The 27,002-nt window shown below is 58.7% G+C and overlaps 2 protein-coding genes across 4 annotated transcripts in view; one reads left to right on the top strand and one right to left on the bottom strand.

Moving 5' to 3' along the window:
- CORO7 (coronin 7) overlaps nucleotides 1–27,002 on the top strand; it is a 67,679-nt gene that overhangs the window by 18,166 nt on the left and 22,511 nt on the right. For 2 of the 3 annotated variants that reach the window (XM_069541403.1, XM_060031654.1), the window contains exons 7-9: nucleotides 4,703–4,753; nucleotides 10,232–10,318; nucleotides 10,759–10,841. In XM_069541403.1, coding sequence (XP_069397504.1) covers nucleotides 4,703–4,753; nucleotides 10,232–10,318; nucleotides 10,759–10,841 — 221 coding nt within the window. Of the gene's footprint in view, nucleotides 1–4,702; nucleotides 4,754–9,304; nucleotides 9,479–10,231; nucleotides 10,319–10,758; nucleotides 10,842–27,002 lie in introns of those variants that run through there. The other variant, XM_060031655.1, reaches the window with a different exon arrangement.
- VASN (vasorin) lies at nucleotides 14,862–26,081 on the bottom strand. Its single transcript, XM_060031656.1, has 2 exons — nucleotides 25,938–26,081; nucleotides 14,862–17,829 (listed from the first exon to the last, which is right to left on the bottom strand). The coding sequence occupies exon 2, from the start codon at nucleotides 17,817–17,819 to the stop codon at nucleotides 15,789–15,791; it is 2,031 nt and encodes a 676-aa protein (XP_059887639.1). The 5' UTR covers nucleotides 17,820–17,829; nucleotides 25,938–26,081; the 3' UTR covers nucleotides 14,862–15,788.

Here is a 27,002-nt window from a genome sequence, read left to right as displayed (position 1 = left end):
ATAAATGGAATCATACATTATTTGTCCTTCTGTAAATGGTTTATTTCATTTAGCATAATGTCCTTAAGGTTCATTCGTACTGTAGCATGTGACAGGGTTTCCTTTTTCAGACTGAAAAATATTTCATTGAATGTGTATACCATGTTTTGTTTTGTTTTGTTTTTTGGCTGTGTTGGGTCTTTGCTGCTGTGCGCGGGCTTTCTCTAGTTGCAGCGAGCGGGGGCTACTCTTTGTTGCAGTGCATGGGCTTCTCGTTGCGGTGGCTTTTCTTTTTGCGGAGCACAGGCTTCAGTAGTTGCAGCACGCAGGCTCAGTAGTTGTAGAATACGGGCCCTAGAGTGTGTGGGCTTCAGTAGTTGTGGCGCATGGGCTCTAGGGTGCGCAGGCTTCAGTATTGTGGCGTGTGGGCTCAGTAGTGTGGCTCTCAGGCTCTAGAGTGCAGGCTCAGTAGTTGTGGTGCACGGGCTTAGTTGCTTCGTGGCATGTGGGATATTCCTGGACCAGAGATCAAACCCGTGTCCCCTGCATTGGCAGGCGGATTCTTAACCACTGTACCACCAGGGAAGTCCCATGTTTTGTTTCCATTCATCTGTCAGTGGACACTTGGGTTGCCTCTGTGTCTTGGGTATCGTGAATAATGCTGCTGCGAACATGGGTGTGCAAATATTTCTTTGTGACCCTATTTTCAGTTCTTTTGGGTTTATACCCAGAGTTGCTGAATCATATGATAATTCTATTTTTAATTTTTTGAGGAACTGCTAGACTGTTTTCCATAGCATCTGTACCATTCTATGTTCCCACCACCATGCACAAGGATTCCAACTTTCCACACCCTCACCAACACTTGTTATATTCCAGATTTTTTGATAGTAGCCATTCTGTCGGGTGTGAGGTGATATCTTACTATAATTTTCATTTGCATTTCTCTGAGGATTAGTGATGTTAAACATCTTTTCACTTGCTTGTTGGCCATTTGTGTATCTATGGGAAAATGTCTATTCAAGTTCTTCGCTCATTTTTAGTTGGTTTATTTGATTTTTCATTTTTGAGTAATATGAGTTCTTTATATGCTCTGGATATTTATTCCTTATAAGATAGATGATGTGAAAATATTTTCTCCCATTCTGTAGGTTGTCTTTTTACTCTGTTGTGGTCTTTGATAAACAAAAGTTAAGTTTTACGTAGTCTCATTTGTCTATTTTTGCTTTTCTCTGTGCTTTATTATCATATTTAAGAAATCATTACCGGGCTTCCCTGGTGGCACAGTGCTTAAGAATCCGCTTGCCAATGCAGGGGACACGGGTTCGAGCACTAGTCTGGGAAGATCCCACATGCCACGGAGCAGCTAAACCCGTGCACCACAACTACTGAGCCTGTGCTCTAGAGCCTGTGAGCCACAACTCCTGAAGCCTGGGCGCCTAGAGCCCGTGCTCTGCAACAAGAGAAGCCACCACAATGAGAAACCTGCGCACCACAACTAGAAGATGCCTGTGCACAGCAACAAAGACCCAATGCAGGCAAAAATAAATTAAATAAATAAATAAATAACATTTTTAAAAAAGAAAGAAATCATTACCAAATTCAGTGTCATGAAGTTTTTCCCCTATGTTTTCTTCTTGGAGTTTTATGGTTTGGGGTCTGAGCTATTTATTTTTTTTATCGCTGAACAATATTCCATTGTATGAATGTACCACAGTTTATTTATTCATTCACTTACTGAGGAACTTCTTGACTGCTTCCAGTTTTTTGCAAGTGCTATAAACTTTTATGTGGATATAAGTTTTTAACTTATTTCGGTAAATACTTAGGATATTAGGTAAATACAGTTGCTGAATCATGTAGTAAGAGTTTTTTTTTTTCTTTAAAGCTTTGTAAGAAACTGCCAGACTGTCTTCTAAAGTGGCCTTAATCATTTTGCATTCCCACCAGAAGTGTGAATGAGAGTTCCTGTTGCTCCACATCCTCACCAGTATTTGGTGTTGTCAGGTTTTTTTTGTTTTTTTTTTTGTTTTTTTTTTTGCGGTATGTGGGCCTCTCACTGTTGTGGCCTCTCCCGTTGTGGAGCACGGGCTCCGGACGCGCAGGCTCAGCGGCCATGGCTCACGGGCCCAGCCGCTCCGTGGCATGTGGGATCTTCCCGGACCAGGGCTCGAACCCATGTCCCCTGCTTTGGCAGGTGGACTCTCAACCACTGCGCCACCAGGGAAGCCCTGGTATTGTCAGTTTTTTGAAATTTAGGCATTCTAGTAGGTTTGTAGTGGTAGCTTATTGTTGTTTTAATTTACAGTTCCTTAATGAGATACAGTGTTAAGCATCTTTTCAGGTTTTCATTTTTCATCTGTGTATCTTTTTTGGTGAGGTGTCCATTCTGATCTCTTGTCTATTTTTTAATTTTTTTTCTTAGTTTTAAGTGTTCTTTGTGTTTTTTGGATATAAGTTCTTTCTCAGATATGTGCTTTGCAAATGTTTTCTCCCAGTCTGTGGCATGTCTTTATTTTCTTAACAGTGTCTTTTGCAGACCAGTAGTTTATAATTTTAATGAAGTCCAATTTATCAGTTTTTTCTTTCATAGGTCACACTTTTGGTATTGTATCTAATAGGTCATTGCCAAACCCAAGGTCACCTAGGTTTTCTCATATGCTATCTTCTAGAGGTTTTATAATAAAGGTTTGTGTTTTTATGTTTAAGACTATGATCCAGGGCTTCCCTGGTGGCGCAGTGGTTGAGAGTCTGCCTGCCGATGCAGGGGACACGGGTTTGTGCCCCGGTCTGGGAAGATCCCACATGCCGCGGAGCGGCTGGGCCTGTGAGCCATGGCCGCTGAGCCTGCGCTTCTGGAGCCTGTGCTCCGCAACGGGAGAGGCCACAACAGTGAGAGGCCTGCGTACCGCAAAAAAAAAAAAAGACTATGATCCATTTTTAGTTGATTTTTGTGAAAGATGTAAAGTCTGTGTCTAGATTCATTTCTTTGCATGTGGATGCCCAGTTGTTCCAGCACCATTTGTTGAAGACTGTCTTTGCTCCATTGTATTGCCTTTGCTCCCTTGTCTTGCCTTTGCTCCCTTGTCGAAGATCAGCTGGCTGTAGTTAAGGGGGTCTTCCTCTGGGCTCTCTGTTCTGTTCCATTGATCTATTTGTCTGTCTTTGTGCAGATCCACACCGTCCTGATTACTGTAGCTTTAGAATATAGCCGGGAAGCAGCAGTCCTCCACCTTTGTTCTTCTCCTTTATTTTGTGTTGACGATTCTGAGTCTTTTGCCTCTCCACATAAGCTTCATAATCAGTTTGTCGCTATTCACAAAACTTGTTGGGATGTTCATTGGGATTGTATTGAATCTATAAGTCAAGTTGGGAAGAGCTGATATCTTGACAATATTGAGTATTCCTAACTGTGAACATGGAATATCTCTGCATTTGTTTAATTCTGTGATTTCTTTCAGCAGTTCTGTAGTATTCCTCATGTAGATCTTATACGTATTTTGTTAGTTTTTTTTTTTGGCTGTGCCGTGTGGCATGCAGGGTCTTAGTTCCCCGACCAGGGATTGAACCTGCGCCCCCTGCAGTGGAAGCATGGAGTCTTAACCTCTGGACCACCAGGGAAGTCCCATTTTGTTAGATTTCTAGCTAAGTATTTCATTTTTGTGGGGTGCTGATATAAATGGTATTGTGTTTTTAATTTCAAATTCCAATTGTTCATTGCTGGTTGATTGTTTTTTGAAATAAGAAAATATGAATCTGTGCTGATCGGAAAAAAGTGGAGCTGTACTAAGATGTAAAAAGGAAAAGCTGATCACCCCTCACCTGCCTCACCCCTGGTGCCAGCATTAAAACATGGCCTGTGCCTGTCAAGACCTTTCTCCTTACTCAGCAGACTTGCAAAACATACAGGAATGTGGTCAGACAAATGGAGTTTTTTACTTTTACCACAGTAGAATCACACCTCACCACGTAACTCTGCATCTTCCTTTTTGCAGTTAACAATTTATCATGGCCAAGCCTGTAAATAGTCAATGGATACAGATTCCGCCTCCTCTCCCCCAGTTCTTTGTGCATGTACATTTGTGTACACTTTCACACTCACACACACAGAGAGATTATTCCACAGAAAGAAAGCTGTTTATATAAGGTATGGGCATTTTGTTTTGGTATTTTTTTTCTTCTTTTTTCGTCTGTTCCCATCCCCACCCTCAGTCAGGTATTCTGAACCAGTAACTGTGTGCTGAGTGATAGATGGATGTGCAAGCTTGCTGTCCTGGTTAGACGCCAAGTTAAGTGTAGAAATTATGTTGTCCTGTGAGCCCCTCTAGGCTGGGCTGAGCACAGGGCCGGACACATGTGTAGCGGCTGGGAACCTAGAGTTTGGTTCTGGTCCTCAGTTTCTCCATCTGTGAAGGGGTCATGGTGATAGCACGGCTTCATAAGGTGGTTGGAAAGATAGGGTGAGATCATGCGTGTCACATAGTAGGTACTTCGGAAATGTGAACTCTTGTCACAGTCTTTGTTGTGGGTGATGGGCTGGAAAGGGGGCCTGCCCCCTGCTGTGAGGAGGAGGAACTGGGCTGGGGAGGGGTCGCCTGGTGCCTGATTCTCAACCTGTGTACTGGGTGTGGGACCATCAGAGCCTAGGGGTGGGGGAGATAGGCCCCCTCCCGGAGGACCTCCCCGGCCTAATTGTGCTGTTTTCTCCTCTCTGCTTTTCCAGGACAAGCAGTTGCGCATCTTTGACCCCAGAGCCAAGCCCGAGGCCTCCCAGGTGAGTTGTGTGGGCAGCGAAGCTGGATTGAGGCCCCAGCGGCTTCAGCAGGCACGGGCAAGGGCAGCTCAGCCTCTGACACACAGATTCTGCCACGCCCAGTGCCCCTGGCTGAGGCCTGGCGAGAACGTGGGGGTCACCTGGGAGGTGGCTCGAGGCTCTTTCTGGGAAGCATGTTCTGGGTCTTGGGAGGATCCAGCTTTGATCACAGGGTGGGGGCAGCCAGGCCGCCCACAGGCCTTCGGTGGAAGCATCCTGTGGCTTCAGGAAGCTAATTTGAGATTCCAACTTCCTCTCCTTTGAAACCCTCATCTCTACCCACCTTTCCTGGTACGGTCAGCGGAGGCCAGCCACAGAGGAGCCAAGAAGACCCAGCCCCCACCCTCTGCACCCCTCCAGGCCCTGGTGCTGGGGGGCCTGCCTGATCTGTGGGCCCCGGGCGCTGAGCGGGTTCGGTTTGTGTCTGGCTGTGCATGGGTGCATGTGGCCCTTTGAGTTCCAAACGAGGAGGCCAGGCGATGGGTTCATGCTGCAGGCATTGAGCCACTGGGGACTCGTTCATTCATTTGAGAACAACTTGGTGCCAGGCATAGAATGTTCTGTGGTGAACGAGACAGATACGGGCAATTGCTGGGGGGCTCCTCTTGCTGGAGTGATTTAGTGCTTCCCTGAGGAGCTGGCTTGGGGCTGAGGCCTGAGTGCTGCTGTGGACGGCCTGGGGCGGGCTGAGCTTGTCCTAGGAGCCTGAGTCAGGGGCTTGTCACCTGTGCTTTGGGAGCCATTAGGGTTATAAGCCAACAGTGAAATGAGCGGATTTACATTTTTAAAAATTCTTCTAGAAGCTGAGGAGCCTTCTTTCCTGAGGAAGGTGCAGTTCAGGGTTCTGCTGCCAGCTCGTGGGCAGAGCTCCCCAGCGAGGCCCCAGGCCCAGCAGAGATGCCTCATCTCCATTTCTAGGACTTGTTCCCCACCCGGGCTCAAGGGTAATCCACCAGTCTAAACCCAAGCAGTAGTAGCGCACACAGACACACACACACACACAGACACACACAGACACACACACACACACACACCTCCCCTTCATACAGCCAATTGCAGCTCTTTCCCAGGGCAGTGCAGTCAGCTCCACCTCTGACTGGCTGAAGACCAAGAGGAGGCCCCATCCTGGCAGGTGAACCAAGCCCAGCAGAAGTGGCTTTAGCTCCACCCTGGCCTTGCTTCCTCCAGGCTGGGTCTTGGTTCCTTGGTGTCGTCGCCCCTTGGCTGTGGTGGAGCTATGTGAGCCTCAGGGCAGCGTGAGCAGTGGGCCTCACTGTAGCTTTCTGTGTTAAATAACCTTCAGTCTTTGCCTGGAAAGGGGCCCCAGGCTCAGCTCGAGGAGGGAGACTGAGGCCCTGTCCCTGCAGCTTTCTCAGGTCACCCTCTCCTCCCCAGGGTCCAGGCCACAGCGCCCGGCACCTCCATTCCTGCCCCAGCTAGGCAGTGCCTCTGGCCAGCTCATCCAGCTGAACCCTTTCCTCCTTTCTCTCCTCCTCCTCCAGCAACTGGGGGCAGTCATGGTGCTGAGGTAGAGATGCAATGGCTGCCGTCCAAGGGCTCCAAGTTCAGAGAAGAGGGAGGGAGCCCCCCTGAAGGGGGTTTCTGGGCCGAGGAGACCCGGGAAGAGCGTGGGTGGCTCCCACCCCCTCCTAGCTCCTGGGACGCTGCCTGTGCTTGGCCGCTTGTGCGGGGGCAGCAGGACCTGGAATGCTGCCCTCTGCCTGGCCCTGCCCCCCACTTCCGCCAGGGCATCTGGCCCACACCTGGCTTCTATTAAGAAAACTGCTGCTGGCAGCCAGGGTCGGTGTGAGCCGAGGGGCCAGCTCGGGGGAGAGGCCTTCTGGGAGTGCCTTCTTCTGAGATCCTCCTTCCCCACTGGAGGGGGTACTGGTGGGGGTTGGGGAAGAAGGCACTGCCCTCCCTCCAGCTTCTGCCCTCCCTGCCCCACTGGCTGTCCCCATGGCCTGGGGGCTGGGCAGGGAGGCCTGGGGAGTCCTCCCTCCACTGTCTTTTTTGGGCCCTTCCTCTGGAGACTGGAGCTTGGAGCAGGGGATGCTTGGGCGGCTCCCTCCTGTTCACACCCTCTGCTTTGCTTTTAGGTTGCATTTATGACGGGTTATTATGTCCCAGGCTCTTGGCACGCACAATCTCCTTCCACTCTCCTGACCATCCTGTAAAGTCAGTCCTTTGGTTATTTTTTCCCCCAGGGTTTCACAGCTGAGTGGCAGAGGCAGGTTCAGTCCATCTGACTCCGGAGCCCCAGGCCTCTCCTGCCCCTTCACTGTGCCAGAGCCCCAGTGGGGGTGGCCGAGGCCCTGAAGCCATGGCTGTGCCAGGGAAGTAGAAGCCACAGCTGAGGGGGTACCCAGGGGTGGTGAGCTTTGACAGGCTGGTCCAGGGCAGGAGGGGGCCAGAGGACCTCTGGCGTGGACAGGCGGAACTGCTCCTTCCGACCACCCCGTGTCAGACAGGCCTGGGGGGCCAGCATCTGCAGCCCAGGACTGAGCCTGGCTGAGGAGGGGTGTGGGTGAGTGATGGGGGTCTTACCACCGGAGAAGGTCCCCTCACCCTAGGAAGAAGCCCAGGGCCGCTCTTCCAGTCGCCCTGCCCCACACAGGAAGCGTTGCTGTGGCGACAGAGGGGGGATTTGGCTTCACTGCAGCTGGAATGCTGGGTATGCGCCTGCTCCTGGCGCCCCTGTACTGGGCAGGCGCGGCCTGGCCTCAGCCCCTCCTGTTTTCTCCTTGGGGCCAGGTGTGGGGGAGACATGGGAGTACCGAGGGGCTTCTCCACGAGCAGGACACCTAGCTGCCTGTAAGAGGGAAACCCCAAGGCCTGGCCTGCAGGCTCGGGATCACCATCAGCGGCTTCCTATGACAGGGCTCAGGTTCGGGTGGCAGGGTGCCTGGGTCCCAACTGCAGCCTCCCCTCTACCCCAGGAGAATGAGAATCCAGGGATTTGGAGGGAGGGCTCCTCCTCCCCGAGTCCCACTGAGGTCAGCAAAGAACTTGCCATTTTTGAAACTGAAAGTCACTCCAGTGATCTGCGGATAGAGGAATGGGGAGGGGGTCCTTGGCCTCCCCTCCAAGTTGCTGGGGCTTCCTCTGGCCCCTGGGGCAGACTGAGCTGGGTGTGCCCATGTTGGGTGCACTGGGCTCAGCCTAAGCTCTGACCTTGTCTCCACCTCCTGGGTGCCATGTCCTCTGAGACCCGAGGTGAGAGTGGAGAGCTGTGGGGCGAGCAGGACTCGCCAGCCCACAATGCCCTGCCCATCACTGCCTGGTTCCCCCAGTGTGAACTCGTCCAGGGAAGATTGCTGGAGACCCGAGGTGCCTGGGGGCAGCCAGCATCCTGGGCTCCTCCTGGTCTGGGCTCTGCTGCCTTCTGGCTATGCCTGTCTCCTTGCCTGTCCTCCATCAGCTCCTCTTGTGCAGACAGAGAACAGTAACGGTTGGTGTAGGTGGCTGTCCTACTGGGTGACTTGGGGCAGATGGCTTCCTCTCTCTGGGCCTCTGGTTTCTCTGTGTGTGAAATAGGAAGGTTGAGACACGGGCCAAAGAATGTTCCATCCAAACCTGTGCCTCTGGATGAAAAACGCTCCCTCGCTGTCCACAGGCCCTGTAGACCCTGCTCCGCCTCCTCCTCTCCCCCGACCCCGCTGCCAGCTGTGCCGGCCTCTTCGCTCTCCGAGACCCCGACTCTTCACAGATGCTGGTCCCCACCACTGGCTCACGCCTGCCAATCCTTCACATCTTAAGTGTTACCCTAAATCCACTGCCCTCAATTATACTCTATTGTACCCTGTTACCATGCTTCTAAAAAATGCACATTGATGTGTGCCGGACACAACCCTGAGCGCTTCGCCCTCCACAGTGGGTCCATCATGGTGCTCTTTGTGTGGGTCAGGACACTGAGGCACATCCTGGGACGAGGCTGTTGGTGGCTTGGCTTTCACCCAGTCAGTCTGACTCCAAAGCTCGCACCCCTAACCCCCCACTTACAGCAACTCGCTGACATAGTTATTTCTGTTTGGTTCACATCTGCCTTTCAACCTGTACGTTCTATGAGTTTGCGGACCCTTTCTGTTTTGTTGACCATGTCCCCAGTGCCTAGTGTCACATGCAACTCAAATATTCATATTATGAAAGAACAAGTGAGTGAGCAGCCCTGCTTCACCCCGGACGTGACCATCCATCTGAGATGTGTTCGGCCCCACTGCCAGCTCCCAGCAGAGTACCTGGCCAGGAGGAGGCCTGCACGGCTGTTGAATGAATGAATGGTGTGCTAACGTAGTACGAGCCGTCTGGTGCTCCTTACATGGGATGTTTGCACACCGATGAGAGGGCGAGAGCCCATGTGACACTTCTGATTGACCCTGGGGTGTTGGTGGCGGAGCTGACCCTTGCCCTGACCCCACAGCCCGTCTTGCGTAAAGAGAGGGATGTTGGGCCCTAGTTCTCAGGCTCCAGCCCTGACTTCCTGTGCCGACTACAGCCGGGTGGGAAGGAAGCAGTGAGAAAAGCCCCTTGAATGACACGGAGCCGTTTCCGATGGTCTCCCACGCTGGGGTCGGCTTCCGCGGGCTGGGGAGGGGGCGCGGGGCCAGCTCCTCACAGCCGCCTGGCTCCCTCATTCATTCCCAAGGAGATCGTGGGAAGCTGGGAGGAAGCTGGCCACAGTTTGGGGTGAGCTAATTTTGGTAACAGGGTCTTTGGTCTCAGGCTCCAGGGGCCAGGGTGACTGGGAGGGAGCTGTTTGCATTTCCTCTGGCCCCTCAGCTCCCCCCTGCTTGGGCCCGGGGGACAGGGCCGCCTGCGGTTTGAACTCATCTCTCCTCCCAGGGGCCCAGCAAACCTTCCTGCTGGCAGCTCCAGTACCACGGGAGGGCCAAGAGGGGCACTCTTCTGCCCTCTCCAGGGACTGTTCCCCATGCTTGGCACCAGGCCCTCTCCCTGGCCCCCTGGCAGCGTCAAGAGGCAACAGTAATACTCGTAATCCCTCGATCTGCACGGCGCTTTGTGGCTGGCCTGTTCCTATCACATGTGGTCTCAGTTGATCCTCGCGACAGCCCTGGGAAGTAGGCAGCCCAGGCCACGAGCAAGGAAAATGAAGTTCCGAGAGGGCACTGGGGTCCTCAGAGCCCGAGGATGGTGACCAGCAGCCAAGTGCCTCCCCCTGGACACCTGCAGAGGCAAGGACGTGCCGCCGTCCTGAGCCCCATCACCGCAGCAAGAGGGGCCTGGCCATGAGCAGAACAGCCCGACAGGCCCCTTACAAGGAGGGAGACTGAGCCCAAGCTTCGTGGCCAAGTAGGCCCTCTGGGTGCAGAGCTGTCCCCAGCTGACCCCTCCTGCCCTCTGGAGGGCTCTCAGGTGGGTGCCCCCCCCACCAAGGAGGCCCCCAAGGCTCAACTCAGTGCCATCTTTTTCCTCCTCCAGAGCACGTGGGCCCATGAGAACAGCAGGGATGGCCGGCTGGTGTGGACAGGCATCCAGGAGCACCTTGTGTCCACTGGTTTCAACAAGGTAGGTCTCCTCCCAGAGGAGTAGGGCATCCACACCAAGAGGGCGGGGGCGAGGCCCACTGGGAGGGGGGGCTGGGGCCAGCTCCAGACCCGTCCATATACGGCCCTGTGTGCAGCCGGGTCTCAGAGCCCCAGGGGACCAACGGCTGTTGAAAACGGGCAGATTCCATCTGCAATAGCTAAGCCTGACCCTGGGAACTGCGGTGGGCCCCCCCAGGGACCAGAGTCCACAGAGGGAACCGCCCCTTGTCCCTTGTCACCTAAGGGTTCTTAAAGGGGCAGGACATGAAAACCCAAACTCTCCCTCCCTGGCATGACTTACCCCCCCCCCCCCCACCGAATGCTCTGCTCTGGGGCGAGTGCTCCCGTGCCAGGCTGTGTCCTTAGTCCCTGGGTTCCGGGCTGGGCCCCTCTGAGCCCCTCTTTGCCCCCTCCCTGCAGATGCATGAGCGTGAAGTGAAGCTCTGGGACACCCGGCTCTTCTCCAGCGCCTGCACCTCCCTCACCCTGGACACCTCTCCCAGGTAGGAGTGGCTGGCGTGTTGGAATGGCTGGGGGCGTTGAGGGCCCAGTGATGTCTGTAAGTGCACACTGCTGGTTGTGGGGCAGGCTTCTGCCCGGGGGCTTGTGCTGGTGTGTTTTGGCGTTTGGGGAGGGGACTGTGACTCGGCGGTGCGGGGACAGGGAGTCTGGGGATGCGCTTGATTTTGCTGTGAGTGTTCTGGTGGAGCCAAAGACTGAAGAAACTGAGGCTACGATCATGAGGTGGCCGCGGGGTGACGTGGGGTCAGGTGGGCTGGCAGGTCTGGAGGCTCCAGTGCAGGACGGAGGCAGGCCTCAGACCTGCAATTTCTGTGAGACCTCAGCCCTGGCCACATGCTTGTCACTGGTGGTCCTGGGCGGGTTGGGGGGTGCAGGCAGCCTGGAGGTACAGTGCACCTCATCCTTCCACCCTCCTGGAAGCGTGTGCAAGAGGGTTTCTGGTGGTGCCCCACGGGGTCCTGGCCCAGCCAGCTCTGTGCAGGGGCAACCCACGCACCAGGATGCCCGCTGAGGAGATGAGGTACAGGAGGCTGGAGGACTGCAGCCCGGCTGGTGCAGGAGGTGGTGGGACCTGGTTCCCGTTCAGCTGTGACTCTTGGGGCGGCTTGCTGAACACCCCACCCAGGCAGGGACCTGGGAGGTCAGAGCCAGGATGGGGCCTTGGTCCTTGGATATCCATTCAGCCCCTTCCTCTTCCGTTTTACAACTAGGGAAACTGAGTCATAGAGGGCGTGGTGACCTGTCCAGGCTCTGGGAGCAGTGAGGGCCGTGTCTGGGGCACGCAGGGCTGAGTGCCGTAAGAGCTCCTGCCAGGGCGACCCCGCTGAGAGCCCCCAGAGAAGGGGAAACCATCAGGGTGGCACTCCCATCCTGTCTCACAACCCAGGGAAAGCCTGGGGTGCTGAAAAGGCCCAATTTGCAGATGAGGGAGGCAAGGCTGAGTGAGATCCCATAGCAGTAGGTGTGAGGCCTCTGTCTGCTCTTGGCCCTGGGGATACAGCGGGATGTTACCAGGGTCCCCCTGCGCTGGAGGAATCAGGGCCCCCAGGCCTTCTGGCTTCATGTCCAGCAACCCCTCCCCCAGCCCTCATGCTGCACTGATATCTTGTCCTCCACGCCTACCCAGGCCAGACAGCCCCTTCCCTATGGGGCCCCCCAGCAGAGGGAGGGAACTGGCCCAGCCTGGAAAAGGGAGCCAGCACTACCATCAAATGCTCCTCTCCCCACCACTTCCTGCCTTCCAGGCTCCGCCCCATCTGTGCTGGCCCCACCCCCACCCCAGGAGCAGCCCCTGCCCAGCCCCAGTGTGGCCCCTTGGGGAGTTAACGATGCCCAGACCCCATGGTGCCACTGGCCAAGGCTGACCCTGTAATTATAGCAGTTAAGAATAGCCTCGCAGGGCCAGCGAGGCCTGGAATTTCTCAAATCACTCCCAGATGGGCGGCCAGGCCAGTGTCCCGCCCCGTTCATCCCCCAGTCCTGGCCACTGCCCCACTGGGCCCACGCCCTTGGCAAAGGAGCTGGGACTCTCCAGCCCTCTACAAAGCTGGTGGATGCCAGGGATGCGTGCCAGCCTCCAGGCTGGCCTGAGAGGTGGTGGGTCCCCTACCCCCAGGCTCCCCAGAAGCCAGAACCCCTCAGAAGCCCCCTGGGGTGTTGGGGGCTGCTGAGTGAACTGGACTGAAGGTAGGAAGTGTGCAGGGTGTCAGCTGTGGGCACGGCATGGGTCTCCACCACACCCGCTCAGTTTCTTTTCTATTTTACAGATTTTCCATCTCCATTTGGGCAGAACAGTATGAACTCTTATAAGAGCTATAGGGGGCCAGGGGTCAGGCACATGCCCCTCCCCATCTTCTCCCAGGGAGGACCCAGGGCCTCACCCTCCCAGGGGCCTCTGTCTCTGCTCCCATCTGTGCCCTTCCCCTGCTCATCTGTGTTGTTTGTGGAGCATACCTCCCCATGTGGGACGCGCAGGGCAGCAGGTCCTATCTGTAAAGCTGGGCTCGGGCAGCAGGTCCACAGATGGCTGCCCTGTACTTCCTGTGCTGGGTGGAGGTGGGGGGTTACCGGCAGGGCCTGGGCTAACAGAGCAGCTCGTGCTCCGGTCCAGGAGACACAGAAACACCACCACCTGTCTCGGGTGCCCTGCTCCTGGGCTGGGTGAATGGTCAACAGTATCGGCCCTGAGCTGAAGGCAGATGGAGATTTGTCTCCACACGTTACCAAAGAATAAAAGCTGAAGCCAGAGAAATCGATCTTCTCTTGAGGTCACCCTGGCAGCAAGCCTCACAGGGTCGACGCTGGGAGTCTGTTCTGCTTCTTCACACTGAGGTGTCCACCTCTGGCCAGAGGCACTGGCCCTGCATCCCAGCGAGTTCCCTGGAGGTTGGGAACCCCCTCCCTGCCTGCCTTCTGCGGCTCTCAGTAGCCCCTCCCCTCTCCTGGAGGGCCAAGCCCTCCCCGCAAGGCTGGTACCCCCACCTCCTGGGCCAGGGAGCAGGTGTTGGGATCCGTCCCTGCCTGCTGTGAGCAAGCTGCTGTCTTACCGTTTCCGGCCTGTGATTCTCTTCTGTAGAGGGATCACTGGACGTGAAATGGGAGCATGTGTAGCCCGCGTGGCACAGGGCCTGTGGCAGCGAGGACCCAGCAGTTGGGGGCTGGCGTCTCCCCACAGCAGGATCACCCTGGGTAGTGGCTGTATCTTGGCTCGGTCCCCAACTCGTTCCCTGGCCCTCTCTTCGTCCCCCGGCCCCTCATCTGATGGGATGCCCGAAGACCTTTTCTGGGAGGGCTGGCGTGAGCGCTCAGGCCCCTTTCTGTGGGCCCCACCACTCACCCCGCCCCTGCGGCCCCACTAGCCAGGTTTAGCTTTGCAGCGAAAACATTCATTCAGCAGCCACTGTGTTTAGCAGCAGCCCATAGACCCACAATGGCCCCTTTGACGGGGCCGCCGAAGGGGAGGGCAGGCCTCGCCAGAGCCATTCCCCTAATGGGACCCAGGCCCATAGGAAATCCACCTGGGCTGCTGCCTCCGCTGCCTCAGGAAGAAGGGGCCCCACCCAGGCCCGCTGCCACCACTCTCTGCCCACCATGACCCACCTCCTCCCTTCTCATGCCAGAACCCTCAGGAGCCGATAATTGAATCCAGAGCCTCGTGTGGCCGGGCCTGACTCTGCACTGACATCAACGCCCAGAACCGCAGGGCCTGCTCCCCAGGCCTGGCTGGGCTGCCTCCTTCCCGCCAGGGTGAGGCTGGGGGCCAGGGGCCATGACCCATGCAGGGAGATGGGCATGGGGCCGCAGGGAGGCTCGCTCTAGCCTTTGCAGGGCCTCTCTGGCTCCAGGGGCACCTCCCTTTGTGCCACAGGGTAATAGGAAAAGGTGCTGGGCGCATGTGTCTGTCACTGTTCCTAAGCTCCCAGCACCTGGTCCAGGCCAGGGCTGTGCATAGCATCCCTGGGGGCCCTGCCCCCACCTTGGCCTGTGGCTTCCTGGAAAACACTCCCACTTCCGGGGTTTCTGGAAAGCCTGGGTACTTTACTCAAGTGCAGAGAGTAAAGGGGCATCACAGGGCCACCTGCCCCTAACAGCCCTGGCTCAGTCCCTGCCTCCTCACCCAGCAAAGCGCTCCTGCCATTCAGGATCTGTGCTGCTTCTCTACCAAGGCCCTTTCTCTGTAGCTAGAGCAGGAGGCTGGGAGCAAGGTCTTGCAGCCTGAGCCCATGCAGAGGGGCCACAGGACTGCAGGAAGGGCTGGGCCGTGTGTGCCATCTGGTCCAGGACCATCCATGAGGGCCTGGCAGGACATGGCTCAAGGCACCTCCTCCACAGAGGAAGGCAGGCGGTGAACTGCTCATCAGACCCATCTCTGAGGAGGGACCCTTGGGGGTCATCTTGGCCTGCGTCTGCCATGAGCGTCTCCCCAGCCTCTCCCAGGAGCCCTGCAGCTCCTGCTGGCAGAAGACTGGGCCTGGGAAGGGTAAGGCTGCCCTAACCGTTCCTCTACCCGGAGGTTGAAGTGGCCCCTTTCCTATCCCAGCTCCCTCCTGGTTCCCAGTCTCACTGGGAAGCTGGTCCAGGCACCTCAGTCGAGCGGACTGAGCAGACACAACCCAGGGCAGGACAGCCTAGGGCATGCTGACTAGGGCCTGGTGCCTGCTGGGGAGAGGGGTCCCTGGCCCCAGCTTCCCCACAGAGAGGGCTGTCCCTTTAGGCTGACCCTGTGAGCCCCCACCCTCCCTTAGTCCAGCCCAGATACCCTGGGGCCATGCCTGAGAAACATGCTTGTTTCTTTTCATCTTTTATTTTTCTTACAAAAGGCTTTCATATCATCATTTGTCTTACAAAAACCAAAGTCCTTGTCTCTGAGTTTGAAAAACATTTTCCCAGAATAAATGGGAAGGGATCTTTTATAAATATATTTTAAAAAACAAAAGCAAAACTTGTTCCTAAAGCATCTTTCTTTCCAGTTTCTTTTGTTCCTTCACTTTCTGGGGCTGAGGCAGTTTCACCCACCCCATCCCCAGTCCCACTCTCCCTCTGCTCTCTTTTCTGGGGGCTTCCTTCACTGGCCCCCAGAGTCTCCTTGGGGTGGGGGGCTTGGCAGCCCGGGCCTGTGTTACCAGCACACGGCAGGGCCCGCCCCACCCCAGAGGTTGCATGTTGCAGAAGACGGGGCTGACGCCATCCTCTAGGCACTCGGGCGGGGGGTGGGGGGACCTTAGAGGTTATCACCTGGGTCCCAGCTTCTTACAGATGAGGAGACCAAGGTCCAGAGACGGGCAGGGACTTGCTGTGGTCACACAGCCCTGGTCCTGACATGTCCTCATCGTACAGATCTGAGAACTTCCTTGATCTGGCAGCAGGAGGGCCCTGGCCAGTCCCAGTGGGGCCGAGAGCCTGGCCCCGACCGTCCATCACTCGCAGGCTTAGATGTAGGGCTTAGCTGGGAGGGACCCCTGGGGGCCGGGCCCCGAGTAGCCCATGAGCGGCACCTCACACTCAGGCCCAGCAGGCGGGACCTCCCCACCACCCTCAGTCGCCTTGGGGCCTGGCTCCAAGGGGGCCTTCACCCCCTCCAGCTCCAGGGGCCCGGCCCCTGGCCCCACTTGCCCTTTGCCCTGAGCCACAGCTGCCGCGGCCCGCCCCCGCCGCACACAGAAGGCCGCCCCCACAGCAGCCAGCACGGCCAGGAGCACGGCGGCCAGGGCGGGCGCAATCAGGAGTGGCAGGTTGCCCTCTCGGGCCTGGGTGACTGGGGCGTGGTTGGAGCGGACTGCCGGGGGCGTGCGGGCCTCCCCACAGGCCTCCTCGCTCTCAGGCACCCTCCCGGCCCCCAGGGGCCGGACGCAGATGGAGTAGGTGGCGTTGGGCCGCAGCTGGGTGACCGTGTACTCTGCGAGTGAGGCCGGCAGCCGCAGTGTCACTGGCCGTTTGTCGGGACCCGACAGGTTGCGGTAGGTGAGGCGGAGGCTCCTGAGCTGCACGGTGCTGCCCTGCAGGTAGCGCTGCAGTCCCACCCGCAGGGAGGTGGGGCTAGCGGGCTCAATGCCAAGGGGCAGGGGCTGGGGTGGCTGCATGGTGGCCGGGGCAGGGCTGGGCCTCGGCCCTGGCCTCACCCGGCTCTCACAGTACAGGCCCGTGAAGCCCTCAGGACACAGGCACTCCAGGTGGCCCCGCGCCCCCAGGTGGCAGGTGCCCCCACTGAGGCAGATGGATGCCGGGCAGTCCTGGGGCTGGGGGGCAGGACCCATGGTGGGCGGGGCAGGGGGCAGTCGGCTCAGGGCCTCAGTGGTTGGCTCCGTGGGGCTGAGCCAGGTGGGAGCCATGCTGGAAGGTGGGGCTGTGGGCGCCCACACCGTGGGCCTCATGGTGGGCACCGTGGCCGTGGTGGTGGTGGCCGGGCAGCCAAAGTCGGCGTAGTCAAGGTCCAGGAGCAGCCGGCCGGCGTTCTTGGGTGGAAAGTGGCAGCGTGTCTCCTCGGGGCTGGCCAGCGCCACACGGCTCTCCCGCACCCAGGGGCCGAACCAGCTCAGGGGGCACACGCAGTTGAAGGGGTTGCGGGCAGCTGCCAGGAGCCGCAGGCGGGGGAAGAGGACCGAGAGCTCGTGCGGCAGGGCCTGCAGGCTCAGGTTGCTCAGGTCCAGCTCCTGCAGGGCTGCCAGGCCGGCCAGGTCCTCGGGCCGCAGCTGGGCGATGCGGGTGTTGCCTGCCAGCCGCAGGCGTGTCAGGCCCCGCAGGCCCCGGATGGCGGGCGGCGCGAGCTCCAGCTGGTTGTCGGCCACGTCCAGGTCGTGGAGGTTGCGCAGGCGGCCAAAGAGCCCCTCGTCCAGCCGCTGCAGCCCCAGGCCGGCCAGCCGCAGCGCCTCCACGTTGGCGGTGTCCAGGATGCCAGGCTCCAGGGCTGGGAGGCTGTTGTGGCTGAGGTCAAGCAGCAGCAAGCGTGGCAGGTGCAGCGGGGGCAGCGCCCGCAGCTCATTGTCCTGCAGTTTGAGCTCCAGTAGGTGGTCGAGCGCGTCAAAGGCGCCGGGCTGGATGTGGTGGATGCGGTTCTTGCCCAGGTAGAGGCGCTCCAGGCGCCGCAGGCCACGGAAGGTCTCGTTGGTGATTTCCCGAAGCCTATTGGCAGTCAGGTCCAGGTTGCTGAGGTTGACCAGTGGCTGGAAGACCCCACCAGGCAGGCTGGCAATCTGGTTCTGTGACAGGTCCAGGAGCTGCAGGCCCGGCAGGCCGGCAAAGCTGCCCGCGTCGAGTGTGGTGATGCCATTCTCAAAGATGTACAGGCCCACCGTGTCGGGCGGCACGTCGAGAGGCACGGTGGTCCCCTGGCGGGCGGTGCAGAAGACTGTCTGTGGCTGGTTGCACTGGCAGCCGGATGGGCAACCCCGCACCCTGGGCTCCAGGACCGGCAGCAGCAGCAGCAGCGGCAGCAACAGGGGCGGGGGTGTCTTGGAGCGCATCTTCTGGTCCCTGGGAGCAGAGAGGAAAGCGGGAGACCCTGAGTCAGGGGCCCCAGGGGACAGCCACTCCAGGAAGGACCGGGAAGGGAATTCCCAGCCCCCTTCTCCACTCCCCGCCCCCAAACCCAACAGCATACAGTAGTTATGAGTCAGGTCCCTAGTGCCCTGGCTGGGTTCCTGTCCCTGCCCTGTCACTTCTTTGCTATGTGACTTTGAGCAATCACATGACCTTGTTACGATATCAGTTGCTACTTCCTGCGCTGACACCAGGGTTCGGTGGGCTGATGCACACAGAGGGGGGCCTGGCCCCCAAACACTCAGTGACCACAAATAACCCCCTTCTCCTTAACTCCAGCCCTTTGGCCTCTCTGTGGCTCAGAGAGAACACGTGGTCAAAAAACATCAGACTCTGTGCCCTCCCCCTAAACCACCCCAAAAATCTCTGCTGAGGTGGACAGCGAAGGAGGGAGAATGGTGGGTTCTGGAGCGGCAGCCCCTCCCGCAGCATCTGGGAGAGACCAGGCAGGCAGGCGGCCGAGCATGTAAGTAGAGAAGCTGCCTGCCCTGGGCCACTGGCCGCTGCCGCCGCACTCTGAGTCCTCTGAATGAGGAGAGACCACAGCAGGAAGACTTCACGGGGAAACTCTGGGATTGGTGTTTTTCCACTTGTGAAGTCAGACCTGCCTAGGACATGGCCAGCAGGAGAGTTCCCCGGGGAGGCAGAGGAGGGCTGGAGCCCTTGGCAGGTGTCCCTGCTGTGGGAAGGGGGGAGGCAGGGAACCTTGGTCTTCAGATCCCCCATCTCTGAGCCACGATGAAAGAACTAGAGGTGAGGGGCCCCCAGCCTCCCTGGGCTGACCCAGGTCTCAGGTTGGGGGACGTTGGTTGTGTGGTGGCCCCAGAGGCAGTGTCAAGCCTGGAAACGCTTCGCAGATCATATCCTCTATCGTTTCTTGGGAATCAACTCTAGGCCAAGCCCTGAGCAAGAGGAGCAGCAGCCCTTCCCACGTGCCCGCAGCACTGAACGTCTACAGTCTTCTCGTTTAGTCCCCCAGCAGCCACTCCAGGTGGAAGCTGTTCTCCTCACTCCCAGATGACAGGAGAAGAGGCTCCTGGAGGTGCAGTGACTTGCTGCTTTTGCACTCCCGGAAAATCTGAGCCAGAGCCCAGGTCCTTAACCACATCCAGGTGTGGCTGGGCCTGCCCTCCTGATGTGGGGCCCAGTCCTGCCCAGGTGGGGGTGGCTCCCCCAGCCGCACCAGGCTCCCACTCATAGCTGGAACTGCCTGAGACAGGATAGGGCCACAGCATGGGCCCCCCTTCACTCAGGCTCCTGCGGGCAGCCCGGAGGCCACCCCAGCAGCAGTCCCCACACTGTGGTTCCCTAAAGTCCCCGAGAGGCCGGCATGCCTCCCCTCCAGGTGCCTCCTACTCTCACAAGGGCCTTTTGTGCTGGGGCTCAGCCTCCCCTTCCCCCATGCTGGCCAGCCATCCAGCCACACAGGTAGCGTGGCCCCCTACGCAGCCCATGTTCTGCCCAATGCCGTGGATCGGGCTGCCCCTCCCCAAGGATGTGGGCTCCTGGAACGTGAGGCGGAGGAGGGGCAGGTGGTCCCCAGGAGGCCACTATGGTGTTGGGCCAGCTCTGACTAAAAGCCCATCACCAGGTTGGGCCTGCCTAGGCCCTGCCCACCTGCAGGGTCTCCTCTGCCCCTCACTAGTTAAAACTGATGACTGCCCTTCAGAGGCCAGCTAGGGAGGCCTTCCCTGACCCCAGCCAGTGCCGCCTGCTCTGCTCTCTAGATTCTGCTGTACCCTCCCTGAGGGGAGGCCCTGTTTTTGCTCCCTGTATCCCAGAGCCCATCTTTTGCTGAGTGAATGGCAGAGGAGCATCTTGCACTCAGCCTCAGATGAACCTCAGCCAGAACCCGGGAGGCCTCGTGTGCCCCCAGCCCTGCCGGCGCCATTCCCAGGGGGCTGTGTGTGCCACACCTGGCCTCCTTCCCTGTGGGGACCCGCTCCACCCTCCCTGACTCAGAAGGCGGCGGGTATGGCCTGGCCTCCAGATGTGGGCTGTGAGCAACCCCCACCCCCTCATGCACCTGGGGGGTGAGCTGCCTCCCCCTGAGTTAACCCTCCTGGTGGGGGTGGGGGTGGCAGGCAGGGTCAGGAAGGGCACAGCCAGGCTCTGGGGTGGGAGGGGACCTTACACTTGGCCAGCCTGGCCACCCCTACAGCTTCAGCTCCCCTGAGCCTTATAAAAGATCACAGTTAAAAGCTCACACTCCAGTCAGGCAGCCCTGGGCCAGGGGCACCCGAACTGTGAGGCCACAGACAGCAGCTTTCTCTCAGTTTCCTCATCGTCCACCTGGGCATTCCAGAATGGACACCTCCCAGGATTGGGAGCACTTAGCTCCGAGGAGCCAGGTATGTGGTCCTTAGGGGCCTGGGATGCTTACTGGGGGGTGTTTCCCATTCTGCATTGATGAGGGGACCAGCATGGGCTCTGAGCTTCACCTGTAGTCTGCTGGCCCTTTAATCAGTAAAGTCATCATGGGGGAAGGAGGCAGGAACACCGGGGGTCTGTCTGGCCACAGAGGCAATCTGGGTAAGCTGATGGAGAGTGGGCGTTGGGTCAGAACAAGAGCAGCTGGCATTCTGGGCTGGGGAGACCCCAGTAGGCAGCAGCTACCCTGCTTCCAGTCCACAGGATGCAGGGATGAGTGCCTCTGCCTGAGCCCCATTCCACCTGTCCAGCAATGAGCTGGCACTGGGGCTTGGGAAAATGGCAAGCTGTGGGCTGTCAGCTCTAGGGGGCTCTGCCACCAAGAACAGATCAGAGAGCCCCCAGAGGGGACCCAGAGGGCACTGACTGACTGGAGGGGGCCGGTGACACGGCAGCAGGAGACCAGCTCTGACCCTAAATAGCTTCCCAGATCCTTTCTCACCTGTGGGCTTTTTTTCTTAGCAGCCCTGCTTCACTTTCTGGAGTTGTTCTGAGCACGTGTTGTGGTTCTGTGTTGTTCTGTTTGTTTTAAATGGGGAAGTTCTTTTAACAAGTTCTGGGAGCGATTCCGCCTGTCTGGGTGCATGCTGGTGTGTGTGTGCATTGGGGGTGGGAGTGTCTCGTTGGGGTCATGGCTGCCCTGGCCCTTGCAATTTCAGCAGCCCTGAAGGACCAGGGGCCTGGGCTTTGATATCTGATCTGCTGACTCGATGCAGGGAGGTGGGCCCTTTCCCTCTGCAAAGGGTGTGGGGAGAGTTCTAGAGGTAGCCCTGGGATTTGAGCGGGGGGGAGTGGAGGCAGGAGGGCAGAGTGTCCAGGGCCTCCCCTCCACTTGGACTCGCCTTGGCCTGGCCCCACCACAAGGGCCCTCTAGGGGACAGTGCTGGGATGGGGCTTTGGGGTCTGACTGCCTGCATTTGCACCCTGGCTGCATGATAGCCTGGCCACAGCCCTTAGCCTCAGTTCCCATCTGTGAAGTGGGGGAGGCTGGGTACAGCGCCTGAGTCTCAGGGCTTGTTTAGTTTGTATTTGGAGGACATTCTAGGTGGTCAGTAAACACTACCTAGTGAGGGTGTCACCCATAAAACCTGAGTCTTGCCCTCCGCATGCATGGGGTGAGGATGCCATGGTGTGAGAGGGGCTTCACGCAGATTTAGGCACAGACAGGAGGCCCCCTGGGCTCAGGGTAAGGCCTCTACGCAAAGGCTGCCCTCCATCCTCAGGCGTGGAAAAACAGGAGAAGCTAGAGAGAACAGCCTGGGAGGTGGGAGGAAGGTGCCTTTAGTTCTAGAAGGGGGTGGGGGGAAGTGAGCTGTCCTTTGGCCGGCAGTTCAGCATGTGATGGGGGAGGAGGGGGAGCAGAAGGAGGGGCTCAGTGAGTAACGACATCATCATTTCAGCTCTCAGGGGGACCCAGAGTGTCCCCACCCACCCCCAAGTGTGGGACATCTGGAGGCACCCACTCATAGGCCCTGGATCAGGTAGGGACTGGCAAGTGAGTGGAACCCCAGGCCTTCGGGTGACCACATGAGACCTCAGGCTGGAGCATCTCCTGTGCCTGGCCAGTGGGGAACAGGAATGGGCAAACAGAAGCAGGCACACGTCCCTTTCCGTACCCAGTACTGCGGAGTGGGTACAGGGGTCTGGAGCTGCAGATCTGACCCCACGGCTCTGGGCCTCTGGCTCCCAGTGCTGGCCCGCCAGGGTGAAGCACTGCCGGCCAGGCCTGGCAGCAGCCCAGCCCAGGAGTCTGCCAACCCCCCAGGCAGGCGGGACCATGCCGGCAGCCAGGACAGTTGGCTCCAGTTTCGCTGACGTGTCTGAGGAGGCTCCAGGCCCGGGCTGGGTCCACCATTCTCCCCATCCCTGGGGAGAAGCAGCCCTTGGCCCAGCAGGTTGGGGTCTCTATCCTGGGCCCTCATGGAAGGGGCCGAGGGGGCTGAGCCTCAGGTTCCTCGGAGATAGCCCTCTTGGGGGGTGGTCCTAGCCCTGCCTTTTGATTAAGCCCTGCCCTTTGGTGGTGGGGGTACCCACCAGTCTTGGCGTCTCTGCTTTACTTACTCCATCACCACCCCCAGCGGGTTCTACTCACGCTATAGGTAAGTCCTGACACTCCACACCATGAACTCATCCGGGCTTCCCTTCCGTCTCCCACCTATAGGGCTTCTCAACTCCAGCTGCACATCAAAATCACCAAGAAGCTTTAGAAAGTTCCTAATGCTCACACCACACCCTCCCCCGGCCAATTAAATAAGAATTTCTGGGGTGAGACCCAGGCAGAGTTGTGTTTTAGCGAAGCTGCTTGGGTGGGTCTCCTGTATAGCCAGGCCTCAGATCCTGGGGCAGAATATTGCCAAGGGGGATAGTCTGTACGTCAGCCCGTCTCCCTGTCCAGGGAAGAGTCTAGATCCCTGAGCAGGTATGGCCAGCTGGCAGCACCAGAAGAGCAGGAGCTAGACCTCCTCCCCCTTCCCCACTCCATGGCAGGAGCTGCCTGGCCCCAGGTGGGTGTCTTCTGTGGCACTGTGGGTGACTTGGCAGCTGCTAGACCTGTCAGCCCAGGGCAGGGAGACCAGTGACTAAGGCCAGTCCCTGGCTCAAGTGAGCCCTCAGGGTGGCAGGACATGCCTTCTCAGCAGAGGTGCCACTCTGCTGGAAGAGGACACCTGCTGCCCCAGGAGCTATGTGGTGGCTGCGGCCCAACTTGAAATGGGCTGGTCCAGATGCCACCGTCAGCACGTGCAGTTGTGATGCCACTGGGGCTGGGCTCAGACATGGGGCTTGCTCACTGCCCTGTCCCCACCCAGGGCCAAGCACCCGTCAACTAAGGCCCTAACTCTGCAATTAAACCTGAATTTACCAGAAGAAGACCTTAGTCACCAAGGGAGGCCACCAGCCCCAAGCCGGCTGGGCCCAGGCTGTCTGGGGCCTAGACAGGGTCTGAGAAGGAGGTAGCCCCAGAGGGGTCTTGCCCTTCTCATTCCATCATGCCCAGGGTCTTGGTTACCCTGCAGCAAAGGAGGCCCTTCCTGGGGCCTGTGAGATGATCGGTGGGCAGGTGGGGTTGATTAGGGGAGCCACAAGTCTGCCTCTCACCTCTCACTGCTGCCCACCCAGGCCCAGGGCCAGGGGGGCCCCAGTGGCCATCCCAGCCTCAGCCTCTTCTCAGTGCAGGCTAGCTCTCTCCTTCCTCCTTAATTAAATCTCTCAGGCAGCCTCTGAGGAATGTGAGAGCCTTACTGCGTTCCCTGGGAGGAGGCGGGTTGGGGCCCTTCCCCACCTTGGAGAAGAACTGGCCCCTCGCCTGTTCCCACCCCCCAATCCTAAGGTGGCCCAAGGGAGTCTGCTCCAGCCTCCTCATACCCAGGGAGGGTGGAATGAGGAAAAGCGGGGGAGGCCGGCGGGTCTGGCCGGCCAGGCGGCCCAGCCAGCTGAGGGAAAGCAATCCGGCTGACTCTGGAATGTGGAAACTGATAAAAGGAAGAAGGCTGAGCCCCCGCCCACCCTCAGCACACCCCTGCCCGCCCCCAAACACAGCCCTGCTCTGGTCACGCGCGCGCAGACACATGCCCACGCCAGACACACGCCCACTGGGCTGTGCTTTGGGACACACACGCACACACACGCCCTCCCCCTTCTCCAAGAACTCTCAAATTCCACAGCAGTGAGGGGAGCTGGTTTTCTTGGCAGTGCGGAGCCTTGGGCTCCCTGGCCCAGGGCGGGGACTCTGAGGGGGGCTCCGGGAGGGATCACTAACCCTGTTAAGTGGCATTGCTGTCCTTCCCATGAGCTCAGGGCCTGCCAGTGGTCAGGGATGCTTCTGTGGGCAGAGGCTCACCCAGCCTTCTCTCTGGCCACCAGGGGAACTGGCTGGCTGGCCTACTGAGGTGGGAGCTGCCTCCAGGGCCCAGCTGAGACCCTGCTGTCCTGATCCCAGGAACTGCTACCCACTTAAAAGCCCCCACAAGGACTCAACTCTTTACCTGGGACTTGTCCTAGCTCACCCAGGACTGTAGTGGAGGTGTCAGGAATGGGAGCCAGGAGCTGGATGCATCCCCTGCCCAGGGCATCTCCCTGGGGGTGTTTGCCAGAGGGGACTGCCTGGCGAGAGCACTGGTCTGGGCACTGTCTGAGGGGCTTCTCATGTTGAACCCTTCCTCCTCCATGTCCAGGGTCTGGAGAGAGTGGTGCCATTCCAGCAAATACCCTGGGACACCAGCCCCCACCTGCTCACTGGTCCCAGGTAGTTGTTTCACTGAAACATGAGGCCAGGGGAGGTGGGGACAGGCAGTGCCCGGGCCCCCAGCCTGGCACGCGTGTGCTCATCCTCCCTCCCTGGGCCCAGGAGAGGCCAGATAATGGTCTGGAGGGAATCCAGCTGGGCTGCTCATTACCAGAGCCCTCTTCCTGCCTCTGACACTCTGTTTACAGAAGCTCCAGGGGCTGATTCCCCTGGGAGAAGACAGCAAACTCAGGGGACTACTCTCCCATCCCCCACACTGCCTGCCTTAGCCCTGTTGGGCCTTGCCAACAGCTGGGCCTGCTGACCCCACTTGGAGGTCACCCACCCAGACACCCCTCTTTGCCCCCAACGCCCAAAGTCCAGCCTAGTGGGAAGGGACCTTGAGATTTAGTTCAGTCCCCCAGCCCTAGAAGCTCTTGGTCTGGGGAGGGGGCTCTGGGTCCTGGTGCCACGCCCCAGAGCCTCACCTGTCCTTGGTGCAGAAGGCAAGCAGAGGGACCCTCAGGGTCACTTCCTCCTTCCCACCTTTCACACTCCAGCCCTTGGCCCCAGCGGGAGAGGTAGTCAGCTACCCTGGTGTGGTAATCGTTAACAAATGGGGGTGAGGCAGAATGGCTGGCACTAATCAGCTGGCCTGCCAGTGACCACAGGGGACCTCAGCAGCCCTCAGGCTGCAGTGCTGCCAGCCCAGGGACACAAAAGACTAGGCTGGCTCCAGGCCATTGGGTTCACAGCCTGAGCAAAGCCCCTTCCCTGGCAGGGGCAGAGATGGGGCACCCTGATACCTGGAGTACAACCCAGTCAGCCAAGGTCTGTACCCCATTTCCAGGGTTGCATGCCTGTGGGCCCCTTGCTCTGCCCTGAGTGACAGAGCCCTCAGGACGGACCCCAGGCCGTCGATCTGCACAGGGGGACAGGGGTTAGGGGTATTCATGCCCAGAACCAGTGTCACTCCAGCAGGTAAAAGTAACCCAAAACTCTGGCTTGGCCATCCCCTCAAAGGGGTTTGTTTCATAAAACTGGTCATGCCGGAGGGCCCAGCCGTGGGAGGAGGGAGGGGGTGTTTATTTTGTCTGCTTGCAGCCCCGCGGGCCGGTGAGCCGCGTACTCGCGCGTGCGCGCACCCCGGCCGTGGAGCTGTCGGAGCCCGAGGACTGCCAGATAAGGGGGCGGGCCGGGGGCGCACGGTGCCCGCCCGCCGTGCGTCCCCGAGTTGATCCAGTTGATCGTGCAGGACTGGGGGCCGCGTGCCCGCCCTGAGTGCATGTGCGCGCGGCGGAGGTCGGGGGGGTCCGCGCGCGTGATCGGCGCGTGTGCACAGCCCGTCCCCTGTTCCCGCCCGCAGCCCCCCAGCCCGGTAGACACTCACCGGGCGGCAGCGGCGGCGGCGGCGGCGGGAGCCGGGCGGGACGGGCCGCGGCCTCAGGGCTTCCTGGCCCGGAGGCCGGAGGGGTCCTGGGTCCTGAGGTCTTGAGGTGCCGAGGCAGCCGCGTCCGCGTCTCCCCGCCCCAAGGCTTGGGCTGCGGAGTCGGCTCGCGGGAGGCGGGTTCAGTCTTAAGAGTCTGGGGGCGTGGCCGCCATGGGCGGGGGGTGTGGCTGTTCCCTATTGGCCGAGGTGGGGCCGACGGAGACCCGCCTCTCCTCTGCTGAAAGGGTCATTCGGCCAAGAAGCCAGGTCCTCACCCCGCCAACTCCCGACCAGGCGGGCAAGAGAGACCTTGCTTGGCTCCGTCGGGAGTCAGGAGTCCTGCGGTCCAGTCTGGTCTGCCACTAGTTTGTAATATGACCCTGGCAGATCCCTTTTTCCCTGTGAAGAAGCGAACGAATAATGAGTGAGACCAAGCATCCCAAACCTGGATGCCTGTGACATAGCAGGCAGGTGATAAAAACTCGAGGAACGGACCCCAGAGCCTGTGGAGACCTGGGGAGGGGAGACTCAGTAGCTATGACCTGTCCCAGTCTGCCAGAGCTTCAGGTTTTACAGAAGAAACTGGAAATCTGGATTTTTTATGTGAAATCTTTCCGTGTTGTTGTTGGTGGCTAATCCCAATTTCAGAAACTCCTGGCTAGGCCACACACACAGATCCCTTCTGAGAGCCTCATAAGTACAACCTCTAATGCCAAATCTGAGTCCTGGGGTCGTTTTGCTGTGAGCACCTCTGGACCACTTTCCTCATGTCTTAGATGAAGGGAGCAACACCCAGGAAGGGGACATGATAGACTACCCACAGTTACTGGCAGCTTCAAGGCCAGAATGTGCTGGGGGGTGCTGGGCTGAAATGTGAGGTTGGGCCTCGCTGTCAGTAGGTGGGGCCTGGGTGCTGCTGACAGTGGCCCTTAATGGGGCAGAAGGGGTGGGTGCCAGGGGCTGGGCTAGTCCAGAAAAATCCCCTGCCTTGGAGGATTCCAGGAAAACACTCTGCCCTCCTCCCCC

This window comes from Delphinus delphis, chromosome 15, assembly GCF_949987515.2.
Source record: "Delphinus delphis chromosome 15, mDelDel1.2, whole genome shotgun sequence".
NCBI classification, from domain to species: Eukaryota; Metazoa; Chordata; class Mammalia; order Artiodactyla; family Delphinidae; genus Delphinus; species Delphinus delphis.
The sequence above is the reverse complement of the archived record's forward strand: the minus strand, read 5'-3'. Positions and strand labels throughout refer to the sequence as shown.

Bases quoted from the DNA above. Each gene is read 5' to 3' on its own strand.
- VASN (XM_060031656.1), bottom strand. From the start codon at position 17,819: ATGCGCTCCAAGACACCCCCGCCCCTGTTGCTGCCGCTGCTGCTGCTG.